This window comes from Tursiops truncatus, chromosome 10 (assembly GCF_011762595.2).
Source record: "Tursiops truncatus isolate mTurTru1 chromosome 10, mTurTru1.mat.Y, whole genome shotgun sequence".
Lineage (NCBI taxonomy): Eukaryota > Metazoa > Chordata > Mammalia > Artiodactyla > Delphinidae > Tursiops > Tursiops truncatus.
In genome coordinates, this window is record NC_047043.1 from 95171880 (window position 1) to 95194966 (window position 23087).

The 23087-nt window shown below is 45.8% G+C and overlaps 1 protein-coding gene across 6 annotated transcripts in view; it reads right to left on the reverse strand.

Annotated features, from left to right (window-relative positions):
- SRGAP3 (SLIT-ROBO Rho GTPase activating protein 3) overlaps positions 1-23087 on the reverse strand; it is a 251994-nt gene that overhangs the window by 96397 nt on the left and 132510 nt on the right. For all 6 annotated transcript variants that reach the window (XR_002178216.3, XM_073787605.1, XM_019944655.3 and 3 more), the window contains exon 3: positions 18776-18938. Coding sequence is in view for 5 of the 6 variants with exons in the window: in XM_073787605.1 (XP_073643706.1) it covers positions 18776-18938 (163 nt within the window). In the remaining variant the exon portion in view is untranslated. The remainder of the gene's footprint in view (positions 1-18775; positions 18939-23087) is intronic.

The following is a 23087-nucleotide window of genomic DNA, read 5'->3' on the forward strand; positions in this document are numbered from 1 at the left end:
TAAGTATGTTTGTTGAGTGAACCTATGAATGAATCCAGTGACAGTTCCTCTAAGACTTAGTTTCCTTATCTGTAAAAGTGGGACGATGTCACAAGTGTCATGAAGTCCCTGTAAGGATGAAAAAAGATGACGCACATGACAGCACTGGTATCATACCAGGCACAGGCAAAGAGCTTGGGAAACAGTGGTACAGGCTGAATCAATACCCACTGGATGCCAGGGGCAAGGCTAGGAAGTTGCCCAGAAAAGGGAATTCAAAGTTGAATTTTTTATTAACTCTTCCCAGTTTGGTGGGATCAAGGGTCAAGAACCAAATAATTCTAAGGCATGAGGCAGAAAAGGCTGCAAAAGAGTGAAAGAGGAGGCGATGTGGGAAGCAGGGATGAAGAGGCTGGAGGGACCACCACCGGAGCCACCTGACCTTGCACGGATGGCCAGAGACGGCATTCTAGACAGGAGGCACAGCCTGAGCAAAGGCACGGAGGCCGGGAATAGGGGAAAATGTGGTTTGCTAAGAGAGAAGCACAGCAACAGAAGAGCAGAAGATACGCTTGGAAGGCAGGTTGGGCCAGATCACGGAGGCTAGCAGAGTGCAGGCTTCAGTCAGAGCGCACCTGGGAGCCTCTGAAGGTGTTTGAGCAGCAGCGTCTGACGGCAGACTGTGCTTCTTCAGGAAGATGAAGCTACGGGTGGAAGAGGGTGGATTGGATGGAGGCGCTGCAAGTCACCAGAGGGAACCTGCCTGAGTCTCTGCTCTCTCCCCCTCAGCACCAAGCCTGGGCAGGGCTGGCCACAGTGAGTGCTCAGCCAATAGAACTGCAAAGGACTAAAGGCATTTTATTTTTTATGGTTGGGTTTTGTTGGGAAGGGAAAGAGTCTCACTACAGTTCCAGAAACTACTGAACCCAAACCAAACATTCCATCATGAAGGGGAGGCTAAAACCCTGATCATCCCCAGCAGACACCACACCCAGCCCTTGGGGACCCCAGCGGCAGTGTATTCGCACTCTGTCTGCATTTCTCGCATGGCTTTCATGCCTACAGAGGTTGGGGTGGTGGGTTGCTTCCTTCAAGGACAGGAAGTGTGCAGACTGTAGAATATGATTACACTGGGCCAAGGAGGGTTCAGCCCTGGTACTTCGGGGTTGGAAGGACAAAGCCCTGTCTCTCTAACCCAAAAATCTGTAAAATTGGGTGGCAGGTGGCCCCGGCCCTGCTTCTTTTTTTGCCCACGGCTAAGGACAGTTAAACTCCCCTGAGGACCAGGTCACTCGGATGGGGGTGGGGGCGGTCCTGGGCATTACGAGACGCTTAGCAGCATTCCTGGCCTATCACCTCTAGATGCCAGGAGCATCCCCTACCCCACTGCAAGCTGTGACAACAAAAATGATCTCCAAACATTGCCAAATGTTCCCTAGGGGACAAAATCGTCCTGGGTGGAACCGCTGCCCTAGACTTAGGGCTCCAAGTGGCAGCTTCTCTGGGCTACAGATGCGTTTTATTTGGCCATTCAGTGTTTTCAGAAAATCTGACTCTTTCCAGCATTTAAAAATCAGGAAATTGCCCTTACAAGTCCAGATTTTCAGCTTCTCTTGAAAAACTAGAAGATCCAGCGAGGCTGAGCCCCGACTTGGAGCACAGCGGCCCCTTCGGATGGGGTTGTGCTCTCCAGTTGGCCACAGCATCTCCCTTCACCCATCCCTTTGAGTTTATGACCCAGAAACCAGTGGGGTCTCACTGGGGGCAGCCGTCTGTATCCCCTGGTGCTCATCAAGGCAGCCATCCCAGACCTGCCAAATCCAGATGTGTGAGAGGATCTTTCTACAAGAGCCCTTCTCACATGCCAACCTTTGAGAGTCACCGAAGAGTCTGGTTCCTGAGGCTGAACCTCCTGACTCTCCCGTGGACCCAGACCCCACTGTCTGCATAGAACCCCACGCCCCTGAACCCATCCTCCTGTCTGCACTACCTCTTCCTGTAGCTCTGTGGCCAGTTCCTCACCTGGCCTTTATTTGATTTACACCAGCATTTATTTGAATGGCCTACTACATATGAGCCTCCACGAGGCACTAATGACACAAAGCTGAGTGAGACCTGGTCCCTGCTCCATCAGCTGCAGCCAGCATTTCTGGAGCACATTCCATAGGTAAACACTGTCCAAAGTCACCTCCATATATTATCTAATGGAAACCTTTAAGGCAGGTACTATTATTATGCCCGCCTGGCAGACGAGGGCTGGTGGCTCATAAGGGTTAAGCAACTTGCCCACACTGTACAGCTAGGAAGTGGCAGAGCCAGGATTCAACTTTTGGTTGCTCTAACCCCAAAGCCGGCACTCATAAGGACCTTCTGTGGCCTGTTTCCCCAGGGCCAAGACGAGATACAGGCACACAGGTGAAGAGAAGCCACTGCAATGCTGTCACAGAGATGAGTCCAGGCCACAAGTCCAGGCTGCAAAGAACGGCATACCCTCTGGACGCCACCAGCCCATCCGATGTGCTTTCTCACCACTTGCGCAAAAATCTGCATCCTTGGGCCTTACCCTCACTTGCAGGCAGTAGAGTTCTCCTTGGCCTGGTCCTTCTTGGCCCACCTGCCCTGCTAGGACTAAATCGGCCATGATGGCCATCTCTGGCTTCTCCCTTCTTCCTTGTTCTGATAACAAAAGATGAGATACAGGTGGCACTCACCCCTGCTTGTCTGATCACACCAGATGGTCCATCCAGCACGGGACCCAGCCTGACCAGAGTGCTCTGGTGCCCTGTGTCTAGTGACTGGGTCAGAGATGGAAATGTATTCCAGGCTGAGCCAACAAGAATTTTCCCTGCAGCTTTCTAAGAACCATACTCTCAGATCATCTCTCCTCTGGGGTCACCAAGCAAGGACATCAGGGGTCTCGAGCTACCCACCACAAGGAGAGTCAGGGCCTCGACAACAGCATTTCTGTCCTGACCTAGTGATGCTAAGACTTACCTCTGGACTTTTCCAGCTTACAGAATCCCGTGAATTTCCACCTTTGCTCATGTGAAACAATACTGATGCACTCTGCTTATTTTAGCATGAAGACACCAAAATAACCACAGGGTGAGACAGCCTTCTGAAAACCCTCTACCAAGCACCAGCTTTCAAACAGTTTCTGCAAAAGGTCCAATTTTCAACCGACTAGAGAGAGCATAAGCCCCTTAAAGGCTGGGACTCTGGCTTCGCAGAGTGCTGTTCACGAAGACTTGCGCACAAAAGGAACTCCATGCTACCTGTGCGTGAGCTAACCAATACGCAGAGCCAGCGAATGGAGAGGGTAAAAGGGGGCCAGCTTTGACTCTCGCTTTTCCGCAAAACACAAGACAAAACCAAATCCTGTACGTTCACGTCAAGATGGCACCAGATGACAAAAATTTTTTGACACAGTGTTCCTGAGTGAAATCAATGTCTTCACCAAAAGTCCTGCTGTGGATGGCTGAATTTGCTTTTCAACGCAGGGCTGATCTCGCTATTAAGGGGAAACCCTCAGAACTGTCACTACAAATCCTAGGACTTCATGAGCTGTATTTGAAAAGTTCTCTTTGCAAAGGGTATGTTTCTGTCTCCCTCAGGCTAACTCAAATGTGGAGCTGGTCATTCTGCACATCTAGAAAACATTAAAATTCTGGGTTTCAATGACAAGACTCCCTCTCACTTCTCCAGAGGAGACCATTCGAAACAACCCTTAGAAAACTTTAAGGCAGAGAGTAAGGTGGAACCTTCCTCAACTCCAACCGTCCCCTCTTTCATCGCATCAGGCGTTGAGTCAGCAACACCTGTCTTCCTTTTCTCTTTGCTTGATGTTCTCATGTCCAGTTTTCCCCCTTTGGGAACATTCCCTGGTTTTCCTAGTTCTGAGGTTCGAAGGAAATAATGGGAAACAAATATACAAACAAAGTAAAAACAAAAACTCTGTCTCTTTTAGTGCTAATCCACTGCTTCAGCTTATTTTCTCATCAAATAACAAAACTGGAGACCCACAGATGTTCCCCATTTAAATAAATGATATATGTAAGCACTGGCCATCTCCCAAAGAGACTGCATTTTTATTTCCAAAGCAAAGGCTTGAGGGGCGTGTCTTGGAGGGATGGGGCTTCTCCAACTCTGTCCTGGAAGGTCAATTTATCCCTGAACACAGCCACTTGGACAGCTAACTGGCTGCCATTCTCCGGGCCGTGTCCTAACTTGCCAGTAACTGGGCTGCCAGCGCTCTGGCACGTCCTTACCCCTTGCCTCCTAACATCATCCTTAGCCTACACTCCGCCCACCTTCCACCAAGACACTTGTTACTCTTCCCCCTCCCCCCACCTTCTTCCTTTCCCTGCTCCTGGACACCTCCCTTCTTTCCTCCCCTTCCCAAACTAACTTCTGTCACCTGTGGCTGCAACTCCAAATGTTGTCATCTATTTGTTTTCACAAGGAGCTGGAACACCAGGGCTGGGATATCGGGCAGCAAGGAAACAGGAGGCCCTGCGACCATTCATCAAACGTCCTCGGCAGAAGTGGGCCCCACTAGTGCCTCCCAGGAGGCCAGCAGCAGGCTAAGGCAAAAAGCCTAATGTCGTGTCTGTCACCCTCTTCCCCCCCTAATTCCTCCCAGCATCTCTCTGGGGACCCTGTTTGTGCTGAAAGCCTTCATTTTCAGAAATGCTTAATGTCTGAGGATACCTTGGAATGGCATGGCCAAGTGACCTGATACGGTCAGGCTAGGAGTTTCTGGATCTCTTCTAATAATACTAAATATTATTATTCATATAATACTTATCGTTAATAGTAATGCTTAGTACTATTGATATTACTACCAATAATACTTATCATTAAAGAAAATAACAACAATAACAGCTATCGTTTCTTTGATCTCTTAGCGTGTACCAGGCCCAATGACAACTGCTTTACTGACAGTACCTTACGTAAGCCTAATATCAGCCTATGGGATATAACCCCACTGTAACCCCACTTTAAAGATTAGGACACAGAGGCTCAGGGAGGGTGAGTAATTTGCTCAAGATCACAGAGCTAGTAAATGTGATTCTCTCAACGATTCCACTCTGTTGCTTCCACCCTGTTGCTGGGAGAGTTATGACTCCCTGTGCCTTTAGAATTTTTTTCCCCAAACATTCCAAAATAATTATAAAACGGATATTCCTCTGCCTTACCATAAGAAGCATGCAGATATTTAAAAGGCTCTCCTTTAGGTCACCGTCAGTATCAGACAACAGACAGTACCCAGTTCCGTTTTGTAGAATCTCCTGTTTTCTGTGACCACGTCCTGACCCCACCCCCTGGCTTCCAGGCCAAGGCAGAAGGACACAGTGTAGACTGTTGGGCTGAGTCTCCGTGAAAGCAGAACATACTCAGGAATAATCTTTCCTATGTCCCTGATTTTTTTCATTTTTTTGGCAAGAGTTGGGGGACATAAATCTCTCACAGATAAGCATCAATAGGCTCAGGGGATGGTGAGAGTCTCTGTATCCTAAGAAGCGTGACAAATCCGTCTTCCTGAAAAACCAATAGCTACAAAAACCAGAAGCCCCTCAGTTTTGAGCTGTTTTCTCCCCCTCTACATTCTCTTCAAGGTGAATATGGATGTTGTCAGGCTTATCTGTTGGATTCAAAACATTATTGATCACTTATTCCTGCTGAATAACTGACCTGAGATATCTCTCTAACCTCCTTGTCATTTTATGATCTGATCTTCTACTTTATTTGCATTGTTTGTGAATACCTATGTATCCACCCACCTATCCACCACCTTCCCACCCATTCACCCATCCACCCATCCACTCATCCACCCATCTACCCATGAACCTACCCATCCACCTATCCACTCATTCCTTTCTATTTCCGTATCAACCTCCCTGATCCAGGCCCCTGTCACCTTCCACTACTAACTTGTATATTAGTCAATATGTATAACAACTGAGTCCAGCAACTCTCTTTTCAAAGCCATCAAATGCACGAAATCAGTCGTCCTTAAATTTGACTCTGGCCACAACACCCCCTACTCAAGAACCTTCAGTGGTTCTTCTTTGCCTAAAAAATAAAGCCCAGCTTCTCACTCTGACACCCAAGGCCCCCTTGATCTGTCTCCAACCTACCTTCCCCACCCCACCACTTAATTTCAGCACTCCAATATTTAAAACACACAGAAGAGTAGAGAGAACAATAACAAACACCCACGAATATGCCACCCAAATTAGATAACCATTAAAATGTTGCCATTTTTGCTTCAAAATCACTCTTAGGAAGCAAAATGTTACAGAGAGCACTGAAGCGTTGTCTCCTTCCTTCTTCCCTCATCCCTCAATAACTCTTGTGAAGCTGGTGTGTATTCTTAGCCAGTCCACCTTTGTATAGCTCTGTTTCAGACAGGTATCTAAGAATACAAACAATATGAACTGTTTGAGTTTTAAATTTATAAAAATAGTATAGTGTACCTTGCTTTCTTCACCCAACATTGTGTTTTCAACTTTTATACACAATTGCTTTATGTAGATCTAGTTCCTCCATCTAAATGATTGTATAACAGTCCATCATGTGACTATCCATAGCTTATTTAACCAGTCCCTCCACGATGGCCATTGAGGTGATTTCCCTTTGTTTCTTTACTACAAACACTATTGCAGAAAACCTCCTTGCACAAGGTTTTGTGTGTGTGCAGATATGCTAGAATATTTTAGGTTGTACTTAGAAGTGGAACTGCTGGGATACAGGGTATGTACCTCTTCCTTCTCTGTCACAAGACACTCCCAGTGTTCTCCGAAGGGGCTGAACCAATTTACATGTTTATTAGGAGGACACAAGTGGCCCTGCTGCTCCACACTCTTGCCAGCACTTGGGATTATTTGACCAATCTAATGGGCGTCAAACTGTGTCTCATTTTCTTTTATTTTACCTTCTCCTGATTACCTGTAAGTATGAGCATCTTTTCTTATATTTTTAACCATTTAAATTTCATTTTCTGTGACTTATTTATATCTTTTACCCATGTTCCTATTGGGTTGTTTGCCCTTTTCCAATTTATTTGTGGGAGCTGATTTTTATATTCAGGTTATTAACCTTTTATTAATTCTATGCATGCCAAATATCTTTTCCTTGCCTGGTCTGTATTTTCCCCTTATTTATTTGTTGCAGTTGTTGTTGTATAGAAGATTTAAAAAATCTTTATGTAATGGAATTTATCAATATTTTCCTTTATGGTGTGTGCTTTTTTGTTTTATGTTTAAGCAACCTTTTCCTACCCGCCAAGGTTTTAAATAGAATCTTCTACATTTTCTTCCAAAATTTTTTAAAGTTTTGTTTTTTACCTTTAGCACTTTAATCCATCTAGAATATATTTTTGGGAACTATGGTGGAGGTCTAATTTTATTCCATATGGAAAAAAAAGTGTGTGTGTGTGCATGTGTGTGTGTGTGTGTGTGTGTGTGTGTTTAAACCAGGTCCTAAAAAATAATAAGAAATGGACAAGCAACCAGTGGAATCAGATCCATTTACTAAACAGGCTATCCTTTTCCCTAATCTGTAATGCACCACTGCCATATACTGTGTTCCCATTTGTGGGGGGGCTTTGTTTCTGGGCTCTGATCTGGACCATCGGTTAGTTTACTTAGCATTGGTCTAGTATTACCTGTTTTACTGACTATCACTTAAGAGGAAGTCTTCATATCTGATAAGGCAAATGCTCCAACAAATACCAAAAAAATAGAGCCTACAGGCCTTATTTTCTTTTTATGGGGTAATCAAGTTAAAAATTTAAAGCAAGTAGAAAGCTTTAAAGAAAATCTTTGGAAATAAAATATGCATAATTCTGAAAAATTTATGGGGCAAAGAAGAAATTGCAAAATGCAAATTATGAAATATTTATATCTGAATGACAATGAAAACATCACTTATCAAAATTCCTAGGATGCAGCTAATTTATAGCATTAATGGCATTAATTTTCCATCATTCTTGTTTTCTAATGTATGCATTTTTTCTAAACTTTAGTTTCTGCTCTGTTAGATTCTTTTTTTTTAATTAATTAATTTATTTATTTTTGGCTGCATTGGGTCTTCGTTGTTGTGCGCAGGCTTTCTCTAGTTGCTGCGAGTGGGGGCTATTCTTCGTTGCGGTGCGCAGGCTTCTCATTGCAGTGGCTTCTCTTGTTGCGCAGCACGGGCTCTAGGCGCACGGGCTTCAGTAGTTGCAGCCCGTGGGCTCAGTAGTTGTGGCTTGCAGGTTCTAGAGCGCAGGCTCAGTAGTTGTGGCACACGGGCTTAGTTGCTCCGCGGCATGTGGGATCTTCCCGGACCAGGGCTCAAACCCATGTCTCCTGCATTGGCGGGTGGATTCTTAACCATTGTGCCACCAGGGAAGCCCTAATGTATGCACAGGAATGTTATTAATTTTTATATATTGATCTTGTAATCAGCCATCTTGCTGAATCCTTCAGCAGGAAGTATGAGATTTACTGGTGGTTTTCGGTTAACACCCTTTATTAGACTAAGGAGGTTTCTATTTATTCCTAATTCGCTAAGAGTTAAATGGTGAAAAGATAAAAGCATGCTTTTTAAAAGTCAAGAAAGTATTCAATATCCTGTGATAAACCATAATGGAAAAGAAGATGAAAAAGAATGTATATATGTATAACTGAGTCACTTTGCTGTACAGCAGTAATTAACACAACATTGTAAATCAACTATACTTCGATAAAAAATAAATTTAAAGAAAGACAAGAATGCCATTTCTCTCCCATTTCCCTCTACACTATATCAATTGAGGTCCAAATCAATATAATAAGGCAAGAAAAGGAAATAAGGTTATAAAAAAAAAGAAAGACCACCATCAGTTAGAACTAATCAGTGAGTGGTTTCCTGAGCATATTTTCTTATTTCTGACCCTTTATTTAACCTGTGTGCCTGAATGTTCCTTCATCCCACCTCTGAACTTAATTCTCACTATGTTCTTTCTCAAAGTCCCAATAATCCTCCTAATAATAACTAATATTTAATGATTGCTTACTGTGTACCAGGTAGGCATCTTATATCATCATGTTTTAATCCTTACAACAACCCTAAGAAAGAGGTTTTTTATTAGCTTCCTTTTGAAAATGTTGAAAGTCAGCAGTTTAGGAATTAGGTTGAGCTCACACATCTGGAAAGTGGCAGAACAGGGATTACGCAGTCTGTCCATACCCCTAACCACTGCAGTAGACTGCAACGCTGGCCGACCTGCTCATGATCTGGGACCCAGATTTTTCTGCCAATGTGCCTTTGCTTTGGTCTAGAATCCTGTCTCCTACTTTTCCCAGATCTCTGCATATCCATTGGGGACACAGCAATGCACCACTCAGATCCCCTTCAGGACTGGAGGACTTATTCCTCAGCTATGGGGAGTGCTCCTGGCAGGCACCCCCAGCTATCAGCCCTGTTTGGAAGTGCCTCACCAAAGAGGCACCTACCCAAGGCCACATGCCCTCCCAGGAGCAACATGAGGGTATAAAGGCCTAGTTTCCTCGCCACAACCCAGGACAACTCAGAAGGGCCACCCCAGCCTCAGAGCTCCCCAAGGAGTCATTTGAGGCCTTTCTTGCAAATTCCCTGAATCCTGCCTCCCTCCCTTCCTTCTGCAGTGGGGACCCCAAGAACACTTGATAATACACCCCTGCACCATAATCACTGTCTGAGAGTCAGCTTCCTGGGAACCCAAGCTGGCATAGATCCTAATCCTCACTTCAAGATTCACTTCAGATGCTGCATCCTCAACATAAAACCTTCTCCAAAGTGCCCCCCAGCCCAGATTAGAAGTCCTCCTCCCTCTGAACCAACTTCCCTTTCTGCTGTATTTGCATCACTGATGCACATCTGTCTTCACTTCCATTGTTCACTGCCAGCTCCTTGAGGGAAGGCACTGTGTCTGATTCATCTCTCCATCCTCTTTAGCACCTGCCTTTACCACTAAGCATGGGCTCTTGGGTCAGACAAATCTGGATTCAAACCCCAGCTTCACCTTTATAGGCATCAGTTTCCTCATCTGTAAAATGGGGGTGATGACAACATCTTCCTCTAAGGCTTTAAGAAGTGAACGCTTAGCCCAGAGCCCGGCATACAGTAAGCACTCACTAATTATTTGTTATCTATGATTACTGCTTATCTATTGTCACAAAAGCACTAATACATGTCTGCTGAGTGAGTTGGGAACATGGCGACCAGCTCAGCAGCCTCAACTAGCAGAGCGAGCGTTCATAACTTGTCTCCCTGGCAGACAGTGGAGACGGCTGAAGGCTCCTCATCCCTGGCAGTCTGCCCACTTCACTCTCTCTGTCTGTGCAGGCATCAGAGCTGGACCCTCCAGCATGCAAACCCTCACTCTCTCCTGCAACCCAAAAATAAAAAATAAACTTGGCTTTGAATCCAAGGCCATTGGTGCTTTTGATCTTGGTCACAAAGCAAGGCAATTATTGGATACAAAAGCCCTGATTTATTTATGAAATGTGACGGACATCTTCAAGGCAGGAACGAAAAAGCTCACTGAAGACCAAGCCCTTATTGCCACACAATGAATGGCTGCTTTCAAACACAAGCCCCCCGAATGCCCTCTCTTCTCTGCTAAGAGTCTTTCCTCATTAGCGCTTCCTTCAGAATACCACAGCTTCCAACAATCAAACTCACTCCACGGCTGGGGCAAGTAATTAAATTCTGCAGGCATCAGAGCAGAGAATAATGGATGGCTATTGTTAAGGAAGCTGAGGCTGGAAATGAAATGGGCTTCAATGCCCAGCTCAGAAACGGTTGGGGCGGGAAGAGAGAGCAAGCAGGGTGCAGATGGACCCTCCCTGTTGGTGCACCATGGGGGGCAGTGGATTCAGGACTGGACCTGGAGTAGAGAATCTGCATCTGGGGCCGGATTCTGTGCTTACCAGAGGTGGGCCTGCATTTCCTCACCTGTAAAACCAGGAGGTTGGACTAGGCAAGTCATTCCCCATGTGTGATCCCCCAGATCAGCAGCATCAGCAGTGCCTGGGAACTCGTTAGAAATGCAGAATCTCAGGCCTCACTTCAACCTAGTGAATCAGAAGCTGTGGGCATGGGGCCCAGCAATCCATGTTTATCAAGCCCTCCAGGTGATTCTGATGCTAGAATTTGAGAAGCTCTGTTAGATCGTGTTTAAAGATGAGGCCACAAACTCAAATGCACAAAGGGCCAAGGAGCTAAAATAAAGGTATCGGTGTCATTCACCAGACAACCCACAGGGGCTGTGGGGCAGTGGAGCGAGTGTGCCCAGCCTGAAGGACCAGCAGCTACTCAGCTCTGGACAAGTACCGCCAAGAATGACCCCATGTTGTTCTGGTACTGTCAGAGCTTCTGATTTTTTAAGAGGAATACAAAGTTCTGATTTTTATGCGAAATCCCACAATTTTAAAATATTAAAAAAAAAAAAAGGGCTTCCCTGGTGGCTCAGTGGTTGAGAGTCCACCTGCCGATGCAGGGGACACATCTTCGTGCCCCAGTCCGGGAAGATCCCACATACCACGGAGCGGCTGGGCCCATGAGCCATGGCTGCTGAGCCTGTGCGTCCGGAGCCTGTGCTCCGCAACAGAAGAAGCCACAACAGTGAGAGGCCCACGTACCGCAAAAATAAAATAAAATAAAGTAAAATATTGGTTGAAGTTTTCTTAACATAGTGAGGGCCAAGCAGATTACACTTGAGAACCAAATTCAGCTGTGGACCACCATTTTGCAGCCTCCGTTCCAAGGTGCCATGGACCCCCATCATGACACTGTCCCCTGTGCTCTTGCCTTTGTCCTAACACTGAACTCCTAACCTCCCTTCCCCACTTGGGAGACTCCTATTCATCCTTCAACACCCAATTCAAGCATCACCTCCACTGTGAACTCATTCTCAACCCTCTGCCCCACTTTCCACCTTCTCCACTAAGAAAGTAGAGAAGAATCAAACACGGGGCCAAAGAACTGACACGTAGAAGAAAGTAACACAGAGGAGGAAGACATGGAGAGGTTATAAAACAGGCTTCTCCCACAGAGGAGGAATGAGGAAACTCTTGGAAAAGTTACCGTATTGCTGCTTGAAAAATCGCTTAAAAAAGGACACTGAGGGCTTCCCTGGTGGCGCAGTGGCTGGGAGTCCGCCTGCCGATGCAGGGGACGCGGGTTCGTGACCCGGTCCGGGAAGATCCCACATGCCGCAGAGCGGCTGGGCCCGTGAGCCATGGCCGCTGAGCCTGCGTGTCCGGAGCCTTTGCCCACCAAAAAAAAAAAAAAAAAAAAAAGGACACTGATCCCATTTGACCCAGAATCTAATAAAATGAAGTTTTAAAAGGGCAAATATAAAAAAACACAAGGACAGAATTCATGGACAGATTAAAAAACATTTGGTACAAAATCCCCTGGAGATTTGAGCTGAGAGTTCAGAGTGGGTCAAATGCGCTGAGACGATCATGAAAAAGGCAAGTGCCTTCATAGGCTTCGTTATTAGAAATAAAGGGTCTAGACAGCCCTGCTCTCCTCTTAGCTGGTCAGAGCTTTCTGGAGGGTTCTGAGTGGTTCTGAATATTAACTTATGCCAGTCAGAGCAGCCCTGGAGCCTGACCCAGGAGGAGAGAAAACTCAAAGCCAAGTCACGGGGGTCAACTGAAGGAACCTGGCATGTTTACCCAGAGGCGGGAAGGGCCTGGGTGTGTGGTCATGAGTACCTGATAGATTTCCACGTGGATTGATCTAGGTGGCCCACAGGACCTGTGAGTGGAAACCCTGAAAGATTTCATCTCAACACTGGGGAGAATTTTCTATTGGTCTCGGTTGTCCCCAAATGTAATGCAAGGTAACGAATGCCCATAATTGGGGGAGATCTGGCAGAGAGAGGACAGCTCATGAAGAGGATGATAAAAGGACTGGAACAGAAGGCCTAGTGGACACCCATTGTTTTATTTCACCCTTCTTGTAAGAGCACCCAGTTTTTCCTGGGGAGCCACCCTCAGCCATCCTTTGTCCTATGCATAAGGGGGAGTTGAGTGTATGCCCAGCTTCAGGAGCACTCGTGTGACCCACACTGGTCCAGTCAGAGCCTGTAAGAACCAATTCTGGGAGAAGGGACCTCTCATTTTCCGCTGGACTTGAAGCAGGTAGGATGTAAGCCTGGGGCTGCAGGGGCCATGTGGTCATCACAGAGAGAGACTGACTATGCATGAGCCCTTCTCCCACCCCTCCTTAAAAACAAAACAAAACAAAAAACTGGAAAACAAAGAAAACTGGCGCAGAATTGCAGAGAGATTGGGTCCTAACAACACCCTTGGTGCCCTTGAAGCCCCCTGCCTGAAGCCAGTCTTGGCTCTGAAGAGCCGATAAGCTCCCTTTCCTCCCTCAAGCCAGCTGAGCTGCGTTTCTGTTGTTTGCAACCATAAGAGTCCTGATCACTATGGTGGCTGCTAAGAGCTCATCCAGTCCATTCTGCTCTGGTGGATCCACATCTCACAGTTAAAGCAACGGCCACCTGCATGCACAAGTCCATCTGCCCAAATGAAGCCTAGAATGGCTGTGGAATGAGAAGTGCTGCTTCCAGGCATAGCACACTGCATTGCAGAAGGGGAAACGGAGAATCAGGAAAAGGTGAGTTATGAAGTCAAAGAGCATTCTGCACCACTGAGGAGCTGGCAGGTGCAGCAGCTGCCCCAGGCCCCGGCACAGGAAGGACACCTGGCCTGGAAGCCACTCCCACCTCCTGCAGAGGCAGTGACAGAATGTCACTTGTCAGATGGCGAAGGACTCCCACTCCAAGTGTGGCACTGTCACCATCTCCTCTTCCCAGATGAGAAAACTGAGGCTCAGAGAGACTTACGCAGGGTCACAATGTCAGTGACAGGTGGCTCTGAGACAGACTCCAAAAGCCCAGCCGTGCTGCCTCCTGGAAGTGATGACAACTGGCCATTCTCAGGCTTTACCTTCTCATCTGTAAAATGGGCTGAGTGATGATCTTGTTCCCCAGTCTGACCAGAGACCAGCCCCTGCAGTCGTTTGAGGTCTGCAGAACTATTATTATGTAAGGGTGCAGGGCTCAGGGCTGAGATCATCTATAACTGATGTGACACAAGGGGGCCACGCTGTGCTAAATCAGCCAGTCAGGCCCCGTCCCCCAGCTCTCTCTTGGCCCAGAGGGGCCGGGTCGTTTCCTTTGTTCCACAGGCACAGAGCTGGTAACAAGGCAGCCAGGAGCTCAGCTGTAGACCTTTTTTCATTATTTTCCACCCTGTTAACCTCCATCACAAGTGAGGCTGCTGTCAGCCTAAATGAGAGCTGAAAAGATTTATCTCACTTGTCCCAGGGCTCAGCTCAGGAAAAGATCCTTCATTTCCTAAAGGCCCAGATGACCCTTTCTCTGTGAGTCCCTCCCACCCAGAAAAAAAGATGTGACAGTGGCAGCAGCAGGCGGGGGCTTGCGATGGGACCAAGCAATCTGAATCCCTTCAGTCTGGCTTTGCAAAGCACTATGTGAATTTTTTTTTTATTGCACTGTATTTACCTTTCTAATTATGTTTGCTTACACAAATATTAAACTTAGACTACACTTCATAAACACAGCCCCAGGAGGAGACCAGAGCAGATTGTGTGGCGGGGGGCAGGCGGGGGGGGCGGGGAATTAGCCTGCAGTAACAATTTTGCAATAGAAGTCATCCTCAAAGTGGACAATCCACATACAGACCAGGGAGAGATGACTATATTTCAAACCAACTTGTCTTCTTCCTCTGTGTGACTAGCAATCCCAGGTCACCTCTTCCCTAAAACTGGTGCCTGGCAAGAACAGATGAGCTGGATCATTTTAGTAGTAATAGTCTCTTACACTCGTATTATAATAGCCAGCTTTCCTGAGCACTTAGTGACAGGCACTGCTTTCCATGCTTTACCTGGGATTAATAACCCTCTTAACCCAAGCAACTACCCTGTGGGTATTTCTATCCCCATTTCACAAATAAGGAAACAGGCTCAGAGAGTTTCAGTAACAAACCCAAAGACACACAGCTAATAAACAATTGGACCAGGATTATGAAGCCAGAAATTGAAGACTTGTGGACCCAAAGACCATATCCTGAAACACTTCTCAATAATACCCACCTCCTTCACTTGCACCATTTCATTTAACCCTCATACTGCCCCTGGGAAGCAGATGATCTTAACCTCATTAGATAGACAAACAAATGAGCAAAATTTGACCCTAAAATTCCTGTTACAGAAACAGATCTTAAGAAAATAGCAGTGGCCCAGCCAACATCGTTCTCAATGGTGAAAAACTGAAACCATTTCCACTAAGATCACGAACAAGACAAGGTTGCCCACTCTCACCACTATTATTCAACATAGTTTTGGAATTTTTAGTCACAGCAATCAGAGAAGAAAAAGAAATAAAAAGAATCCAAATCGGAAAAGAAGAAGTAAAACTGTCACTGTTTGCAGATGACATGATACTATACATAGAGAATCCTAAACATGCTACCAGAAAACTACTAGAGCTAATCAATGAATTTGGTAAAGTAGCAGGATACAAAATTAATGCACAGAAATCTCTTGCATTCCTATACACTAATGATGAAAAATCTGAAAGAGAAATTAAGGAAACACTCCCATTTACCACTGCAACAAAAAGAATAAAATACCTAGGAATAAACCTACCTAAGGAGGTAAAAGACCTGTACTCAGAAAACTATAAGACACTGATGGAAGGAATCAAAGATGACACAAACAGATGGAGAGATATACCATGTTCTTGGATTGGAAGAATCAACGTTGTGAAAATGACTATACTACCCAAAGCAATCTACAGATTCAGTGTAATCACTATCAAACTACCAATGGCATTTTTCACAGAACTAGAACAAAAAATTTTACAATTCATAAGGAAACACAAAAGACCCCAAAGAGCCAAAGCAATCTTGAGAAAGAAAAATGGAGCTGGAGGAATCAGGCTCCTGGACTTCAGAGTATACTACAAAGCTATAGTAATCAAGACAGTATGGTACTGGCACAAAAACAGGAATATAGATCAATGGAACAGGATAGAAAGCCCAGAGGTAAACCCATGCACATATGGTCACCTTATCTTTGATAAAGGAGGCAAGAGTATACAATGGAGAAAAGACAACCTCTTCAATAAGTGGTGCTGGGAAAACTGGACAGCTACACGTAAAAGAATGAAATTAGAACACTCGGTAACACCATACACAAAAATAAACTCAAAATGGATTAAAGACCTAAATGTAAGGCCAGACACTATAAACTCTTAGAGGAAAACACAGGTCGAACACTCCATGACATAAATCACAGCAAGATCCTTTTTGACCCACCTCCTAGAGAAATGGAAATAAAAACAAAAATAAACAAATGGGACCTAATGAAACTTAAAAGCTTTTGCACAGCAAAGGAAACCATAAACAAGACCAAAAGACAACCCTCAGAATGGGAGAAAATATTTGCAAATGAAGCAACTGACAAAGGATTTATCACCAAAATATACAAGTAGCTCATGCAGCTCAACATCAAAAAAACAAACAACCCAATCCAAACATGGGCAGAAGACCTAAATAGACATTTCTCCAAAGAAGATATACAGATTGCCAACAAACACGTGAAAGGATGCTCAACATCACTAATCATTAGAGAAATGCAAATCAAAACTACAATGAGGTATCACCTCACACTGGTCAGAATGGCCATCATCAAAAAATCTACAAACAATAAATGCTAGAGAGTGGAGAAAAGGGAACCTGTTGAGCTGTTGGTGGGAAAGTAAATTGATACAGCCACTATGGAGAACAATATGGAGGTTCCTTAAAAAAACTAAAAATAGAAGTACCATATGACTCAGCAATCCCACTACTGGGCATATACCCTGAGAAAACGATAATTCAAAAAGAGTCATGTACCACAGTGTTCATTGCAGCACTATTTACAGTAGGAAGGACATGGAAGCAACCTAAATGTCCATCAACAGATGAATGGATAAAGAAGATGTGGCACATATATACAATGGAATATTACTCAGCCATAAAAAGAAACAAAATTGAGTTATTTGTAATGAGGTGAATGGACCTAGAGACTGTCATACAGAGTGAAGTAAGTCAGAAAGGGAAAAACCAATACTATATGCTAACACATATATGTGGAATCTAAAAAAAAAAGGTTCTGAAGAACCTAGGGGCAGGACAGGAATAAAAACGCAGACATAGAGAATGGACTTGAGGACACGGGGAGGGCGAAGGGTAAGCGGGGATGAAGTGAGAGAATGGCATGGACATATATACACTACCAAGTGTAAAACAGATAGCTAGTGGGAAGCAGCTGCATTGCGCAGGGAGATCAGCTCGGTGCTTTGTGTCCACCTAGAGGGGTGGGATAGGGAGGATGGGAGGGAGACGCAAGAGGGAGGAGATATGGGGATATATGTATACGTATAGCTGATTCACTTTGTTATACAGAAGAAACTAACACACCACTGTAAATCAATTATACCCCAATAAAGATGTTAAAGAAAAAAAGAAAGTAGCAGTGGCCCATCAACAGATGAATGGATAAAGTACATGTGGTATATCTATATATACATATACAGTGGAATATTATTCAGCCATAAAAAAAGAATGAAAGTCTGCTATTTGCAGCAATGTGGATGGACTTAGAGAATATTATGCTTAGTGAAGTAAGTCAGACAAAGACAAATACTATATTACATCATTTATACGTGGAATCTAAAAAACAATACAAATGAATGTATATGCAAAACAGAAACAGACACACAGATATAGAAAACAAACTACTGGTTACCAAAAGGGAGAGGGGCAAATTAGTGGTATGGGATTAAGAGACACAAACTACAATAAATGAAATAAATAAGCAACAAGGATATATTGTGTAGCACAGGGAAATATAGCCATTATCTTATAACTTTTAATGGAGTACAATCTACAAAAATACTGAATCACTATGCTATACACCTACAACTAATAGAATATTGTAAATAAACTATACTTCAATTAAAAAAATAGCAGTGAATGTGACAAAGGTGTATATAAAAGAAGCTCACAGCAGCAGTATTTATAATAATATGGAAATCACTGAAGTGTTCAACAATAAGGGATTGGTTAAATAAACTAGGGTACAACTGTATGATGAAATACTATGCAATCTTTCAAAATGTTGTGGAATTATATTTATTGATATGGGAAAATTTTGTAATCCAGTGTTATATAATTTGTTAGGTGACATAAGCAGAGAGTAAAATCGTATATGCTGTCTGATCTCATTTGGGAAAAGTACATACATATTCTAGAAAGTGTATAAAATCAGCACTCATAGAAAATGTATTTACATATGTACATATAAAGAAGTTCCTATGATAACCAAAGTGATTATGGCTGAGTGACAGCATTTCAGGTGATGTTAATTTCTAAGTGTTTGTTTGTTTTTGAATTTTATTTTTTATATAAGTGTGAGCTCATCTCTGTTTCCAAATCTCCTACAATGAGTGTACTACTTACCTAACCATGCAAAGGTTTTTATTTTTGTGGTGATGGTGGTCGCTGAAGTGGCTGAGCCCCCCAGCCACATCCAGGACTCAAACTCAGGGTCTGCGGTACCAAGTCCAGGCCTCAGCACCCCGCACCCTTCAACATGCCTGACCCCTGGTCCCATGTCCCCAGACCACACCCCACCATGGCTGGCTGTCTTGCCAAGGCCAGCCTGGGGCAGAAACTCGGGTGGCCCAAGTACCCACCTTTTTGAAGAGTCTGATGACATCCTCGCTGATTTGGGAGAGGCGAACGATGACATTGTTCATGAAGATGTCGTTGAGGGTGGCATGGTCTCGGCTCTCCCGCCTGGTCTGATGCAGGACTAGATACCAACAGTTCACGGGCGAGAGGAGATATTGGTCCTTCCTGTGGAAACCAAGACAGCTCAAGTTGGCTCCACTGAAACTGCCAGCCACACAGTGTTCTACGTTGTCACCCACCGTGGCTCTTTTGACCCTCATGGGGCCCTTTCAAACTCGTTTAATTATAACATATTTAACAGCTGGGGCAACAGAGACCATGAGGAAGCAACCCTCCCAAGGTCACAGAGCAGTGCTGGGGCCAAAACCCAGGTCTTTGACTAGAAGTCCTATCCCGTCCTACTCTCCCACTGGATGTAGCACTTGCTACATGTATCTCTCCCTTCTGAGAGGAAGCTGTCTTCCCTGGAGTTAAGAAATACTAAACCAGTTGTGCTTGAAATTCTTGTATGAGTTCTAGAAATATCCAGGGGAAAGAACAAAAAGTGGACCCTTTCCTTCCCCTCCTTGCCTCCCCCAACCCCTGGGGGTCCCTCAGGCTCTTAACCTTTTTGTCCTCCTCCAGGGTCAGTCCTGGTCTCTTGGCCTCTTGGAAACACATTCCTTTGCCCCTCAGTGGAGCTGAGGGCCCGGAGGATTTCAGGTTCTATACTTGGGAAGAGAGCCTAAGGAAATCTGCTTTTGAGTGAAGTACACACAAGACAAATCTTTGTCCTTCAAGGACTGACACATTCTTAGTGTCCTCTAGCTGGGCATTATGCTAAAAGAGGGGTTCTCAAAGTGTCGGGGTCCCCAGACCAGCAGCAGCATCGCCTGGGGTCTATAAGAAATGCAGGCTCTTGAGCCTCACTCCAGCCCTGCTGAATCAGAACCTCTGGAGGTGACCCGGTGATCTGGGTTTTAACAAGCCCTCCAAGCTGCTGATTCCCACGCAAGTCTGAGAACCACAGATCTATGCACCAGTGTTTCCCAAAACTTGGGAAATGGGATATTTCCAAAAATGAAATGGGGGATATTTCTCTTCTCTGTGCTTTACCAAAGACCCCTCTGTTAGTCTCAATAAAGTGTATATAGTGTCCAGGAAGACAGTAAAGGACAATCAGAAACCAAAATCAAACCAATAATCCCACGTTGCTACATGGGGCATCTGGCATGTGTACTTGACCTAAGACCCTTCCTCCACTTTCCAAGGCAGGAAGGTGATGTTGGGGCAGAGGGCCATCCACCACCTAGGGTGACTGGCTCAAGGTCCAGTCCCCCAGGCCTGCCTGGCTCCCCCAGGGGGCTGGCCATGGTTCTCTGAGGAAATGCGGCCTCCCACGATCAGTGTTTCTGAGGAAGGGAATTCTGCTGACTTCCGCTTTGACCACATCATCCTCCCAAAGCCAAGTGGAAGCGTAGCCCTGAGGGCCTCTGGGCAGCCACAGCACGTACACCCCTCACTGCACCCAAACCCTGGGCTTGGGAAGGATAGGTGAGGAGAGGCCAGTTGACTTTTCTTTCTGTCACCAAACAGGCTTAAAAATCTGCCCAGGTAGTCGGAATTTGGGAGAAAGGAATTTGGTTGAGAGAGAGGATGGATGTGTTAGAGACCTCTAAGGAAAATGGAGGAGACATTATGCTGTAAGAGAAACGAAGCAGTTTCTCCTTTGTTTATAGTCTAGAGAAAAGGCCAGAACACTGAAATCCAACAGCCCAGCCCAAATCCCTCAGCATTTATTCCGTGTCAGGTCTCAGGTGGGCTCTGGGTGAGCGTGGACACAGACCTGCCTCGGAGGGGCTCCTAATGAGGTGGCTGAGGCAGAAGGATTACAGTGGAAGGTGCTGAAGCGCTGGGATAGAAACATGCAGAGCACCCGTTCTGCGCGAGAAGCTGGAGAAAACGCGGAGCCCACTCCACGTCCCCGTCACACAGGCCCCTTTGCTTTCCTGCCAGCTTCTTCCCGCCTGGGGTCTTCACGCGCGCTGTGCCATCTGGAATGTGTGAGCCCCTGCTCTTCTCTCTTCCTCTGAGTCTTGGCTTAAATGATACTCCCGGGAGAGTGTGCCTCGGAGGACCTCGCTCTAGGGCAGCGGTTCTCAGAGGTGGTCCCCAGCCCAGATGCATCAGCTTCACTTTGAAATTTGTTGGAAATGTAAATTGTCGGGGCCACTCCAGACCACTTAATAAGAAATCCTGGAGGTGGGACCAGCACCTGTGTTTTGACCAGCCCTCCAGAGGATTGCGATGCACTCTCAGGTTTGAGAATTCCTGCCTTAAGGAGTTTCCACTCCCCACCCACCACCCTACTCGAAGTTCTGTGAAAGCAGGAACTGTTTCTGTCTTAGTCACCATATCCAGTGCCCAGCAATGTGCCTGACATGTAGTAGGTGCTGTAGAAGAGAAACCCAACAGAAAAGGTCACATTTGTGCTGGGTCTTGAAGAATAGGTACGAGTTTTCCAAATAGAGGGGCAGAGAGATGGAATTGTAGGCAGAGGGACCTGTGGATACAAAGATAGAGAAGCAGCTCGGCAGAGCTAGAATTGTGAGCGTGTTAGGGGAGGACATAAGGATGGGGAGACAGGTGAAAGGTTTGATTGTGGGGAATCGAACACCAGCCTAATGAGTTGGGATTTTATCATCTAGGCCATATGGTTCTCAACCCAGGTTGCACACTAAAATCACCTGGGAAGCTTTTAAAAAACACCAAGACCCAGGCCCCACCCAAGACCAATTAAGTCAGAATCTCTGGGGGTAGAACCTTGGTATTTTTAAAACATTCTCTATAAGATTCTAATGTGCATCCAGGGTTAAGAATGCCTGCTGTAGGCAGTGGAGAGTCATGGAAGTTATTTAAGCAGAGGTATGATCTAACCAATGTGTGTCTTAGGAAGATCATTGTGGGCAGACTGGAGGGTGATGGACAGATGAGTGGGTGGGTGGATGGGTTGGTGGGTGGGTGGCTTGTTGGGTGGATAGACGGGTGGATGGATGAACAGGTGGATGAGTGGAGGACTGGATGGGTGTGGGCAGAGGTGTGGGGCTGGAGGCAGGAGGACCAGTCAGGAGGTGACCCTAGTCCAGGAAAAGAAAGATGATGAGGGCCTGGGTGGTGGCCAGAGAAGGGTGAATTTAAGAGACTCCTCACCAAGAGAGCAGAGAATCTTGGAGACTTCCTGGAAATAGAGAGGGGGTGGGGGAGGGGGAAGTGGATGGTGATTCTGAGATTTGGATCTCAGGCGACTGGTTGGATGCTGATGACATGAACCAAGATAAGAACTGCAAGGGGAGAAGTGGGTTTGGGCAGAAAATACTTTACATCCCATTTCCACAGCTTCCTAGGTGGCGATGGAAATGCAAAGATGAAAGGAGAGATGAGATAATTGAGCTGTTACCTAAATTACTTCAGGGGCTGAGCTCAGCCTGGGATGCAAGAATTGAACAGCATCAGGGAATTAAATGTGCAAAATTTATGGAAGTCACAGCCAGAAGGTAAGTTTCAGGGGAAAGGAAAAAGGTCTTGAAAGGGTGCAAAAGTGCTGGGACAGCTTGGGGACCATTAATTAGGTCACCTGGCCAGGGAGAGACTGGTTAGAAGAAAGAGTGGAAAGGAGGCGCTTTCCTTATCAGCAGCTGTGGGCAGGAGGCAACACAGACGCAGACGGGATTACAGGGGCGGCAGAAGGAGCAGAGGCAAGGAGGGGAGAGTTACCCGAAAGCAACCAAGGACTTGTCAAGCTAAAGTGAGTGGCTGCTGAGGAGATGAGGCCTTGGTTCATTCAGTTTTTCATTCATTCATTGTCTGTCTCCGTGTGTACGTGCCAGGCAGGCGAGGGGCTGGGGATGCAGCAGTAACCACAGCAGGCAAGACCCTGCTCCACAAGGCTGCATTCGGGTAAGGGAGACACACAAGGAAGCAGAAGATGATGATACAGCCTCATAAATGTAGTGATGGGAAGGAGACTATGGGGCAGAGGAGGCCCCCTCGCCCAGATCTGGTGGAGGGGTGAGCATGGATGGCTTCCTGGAGGAAGCACTTTCTAGACTGAGAACTAAAGGCTGGAATGGAGTTTGACAGTGGAGAGCTTTCTAGGTGGAGAAATATGATGAACAAAGGCCTAGAGAGAGCAGGTTGGTGAGTCAAACATAGTCAAGGGGACTCAAGCATCATGTCCTGGAGTGATGGGGGGAGAGTGAAAAACAAGGTTGGAGAATTAGGAAGAGGCCACATAGTTAAGGGCCTTAAGTCCCAGTAGAGAGTTTGAGCTTCATC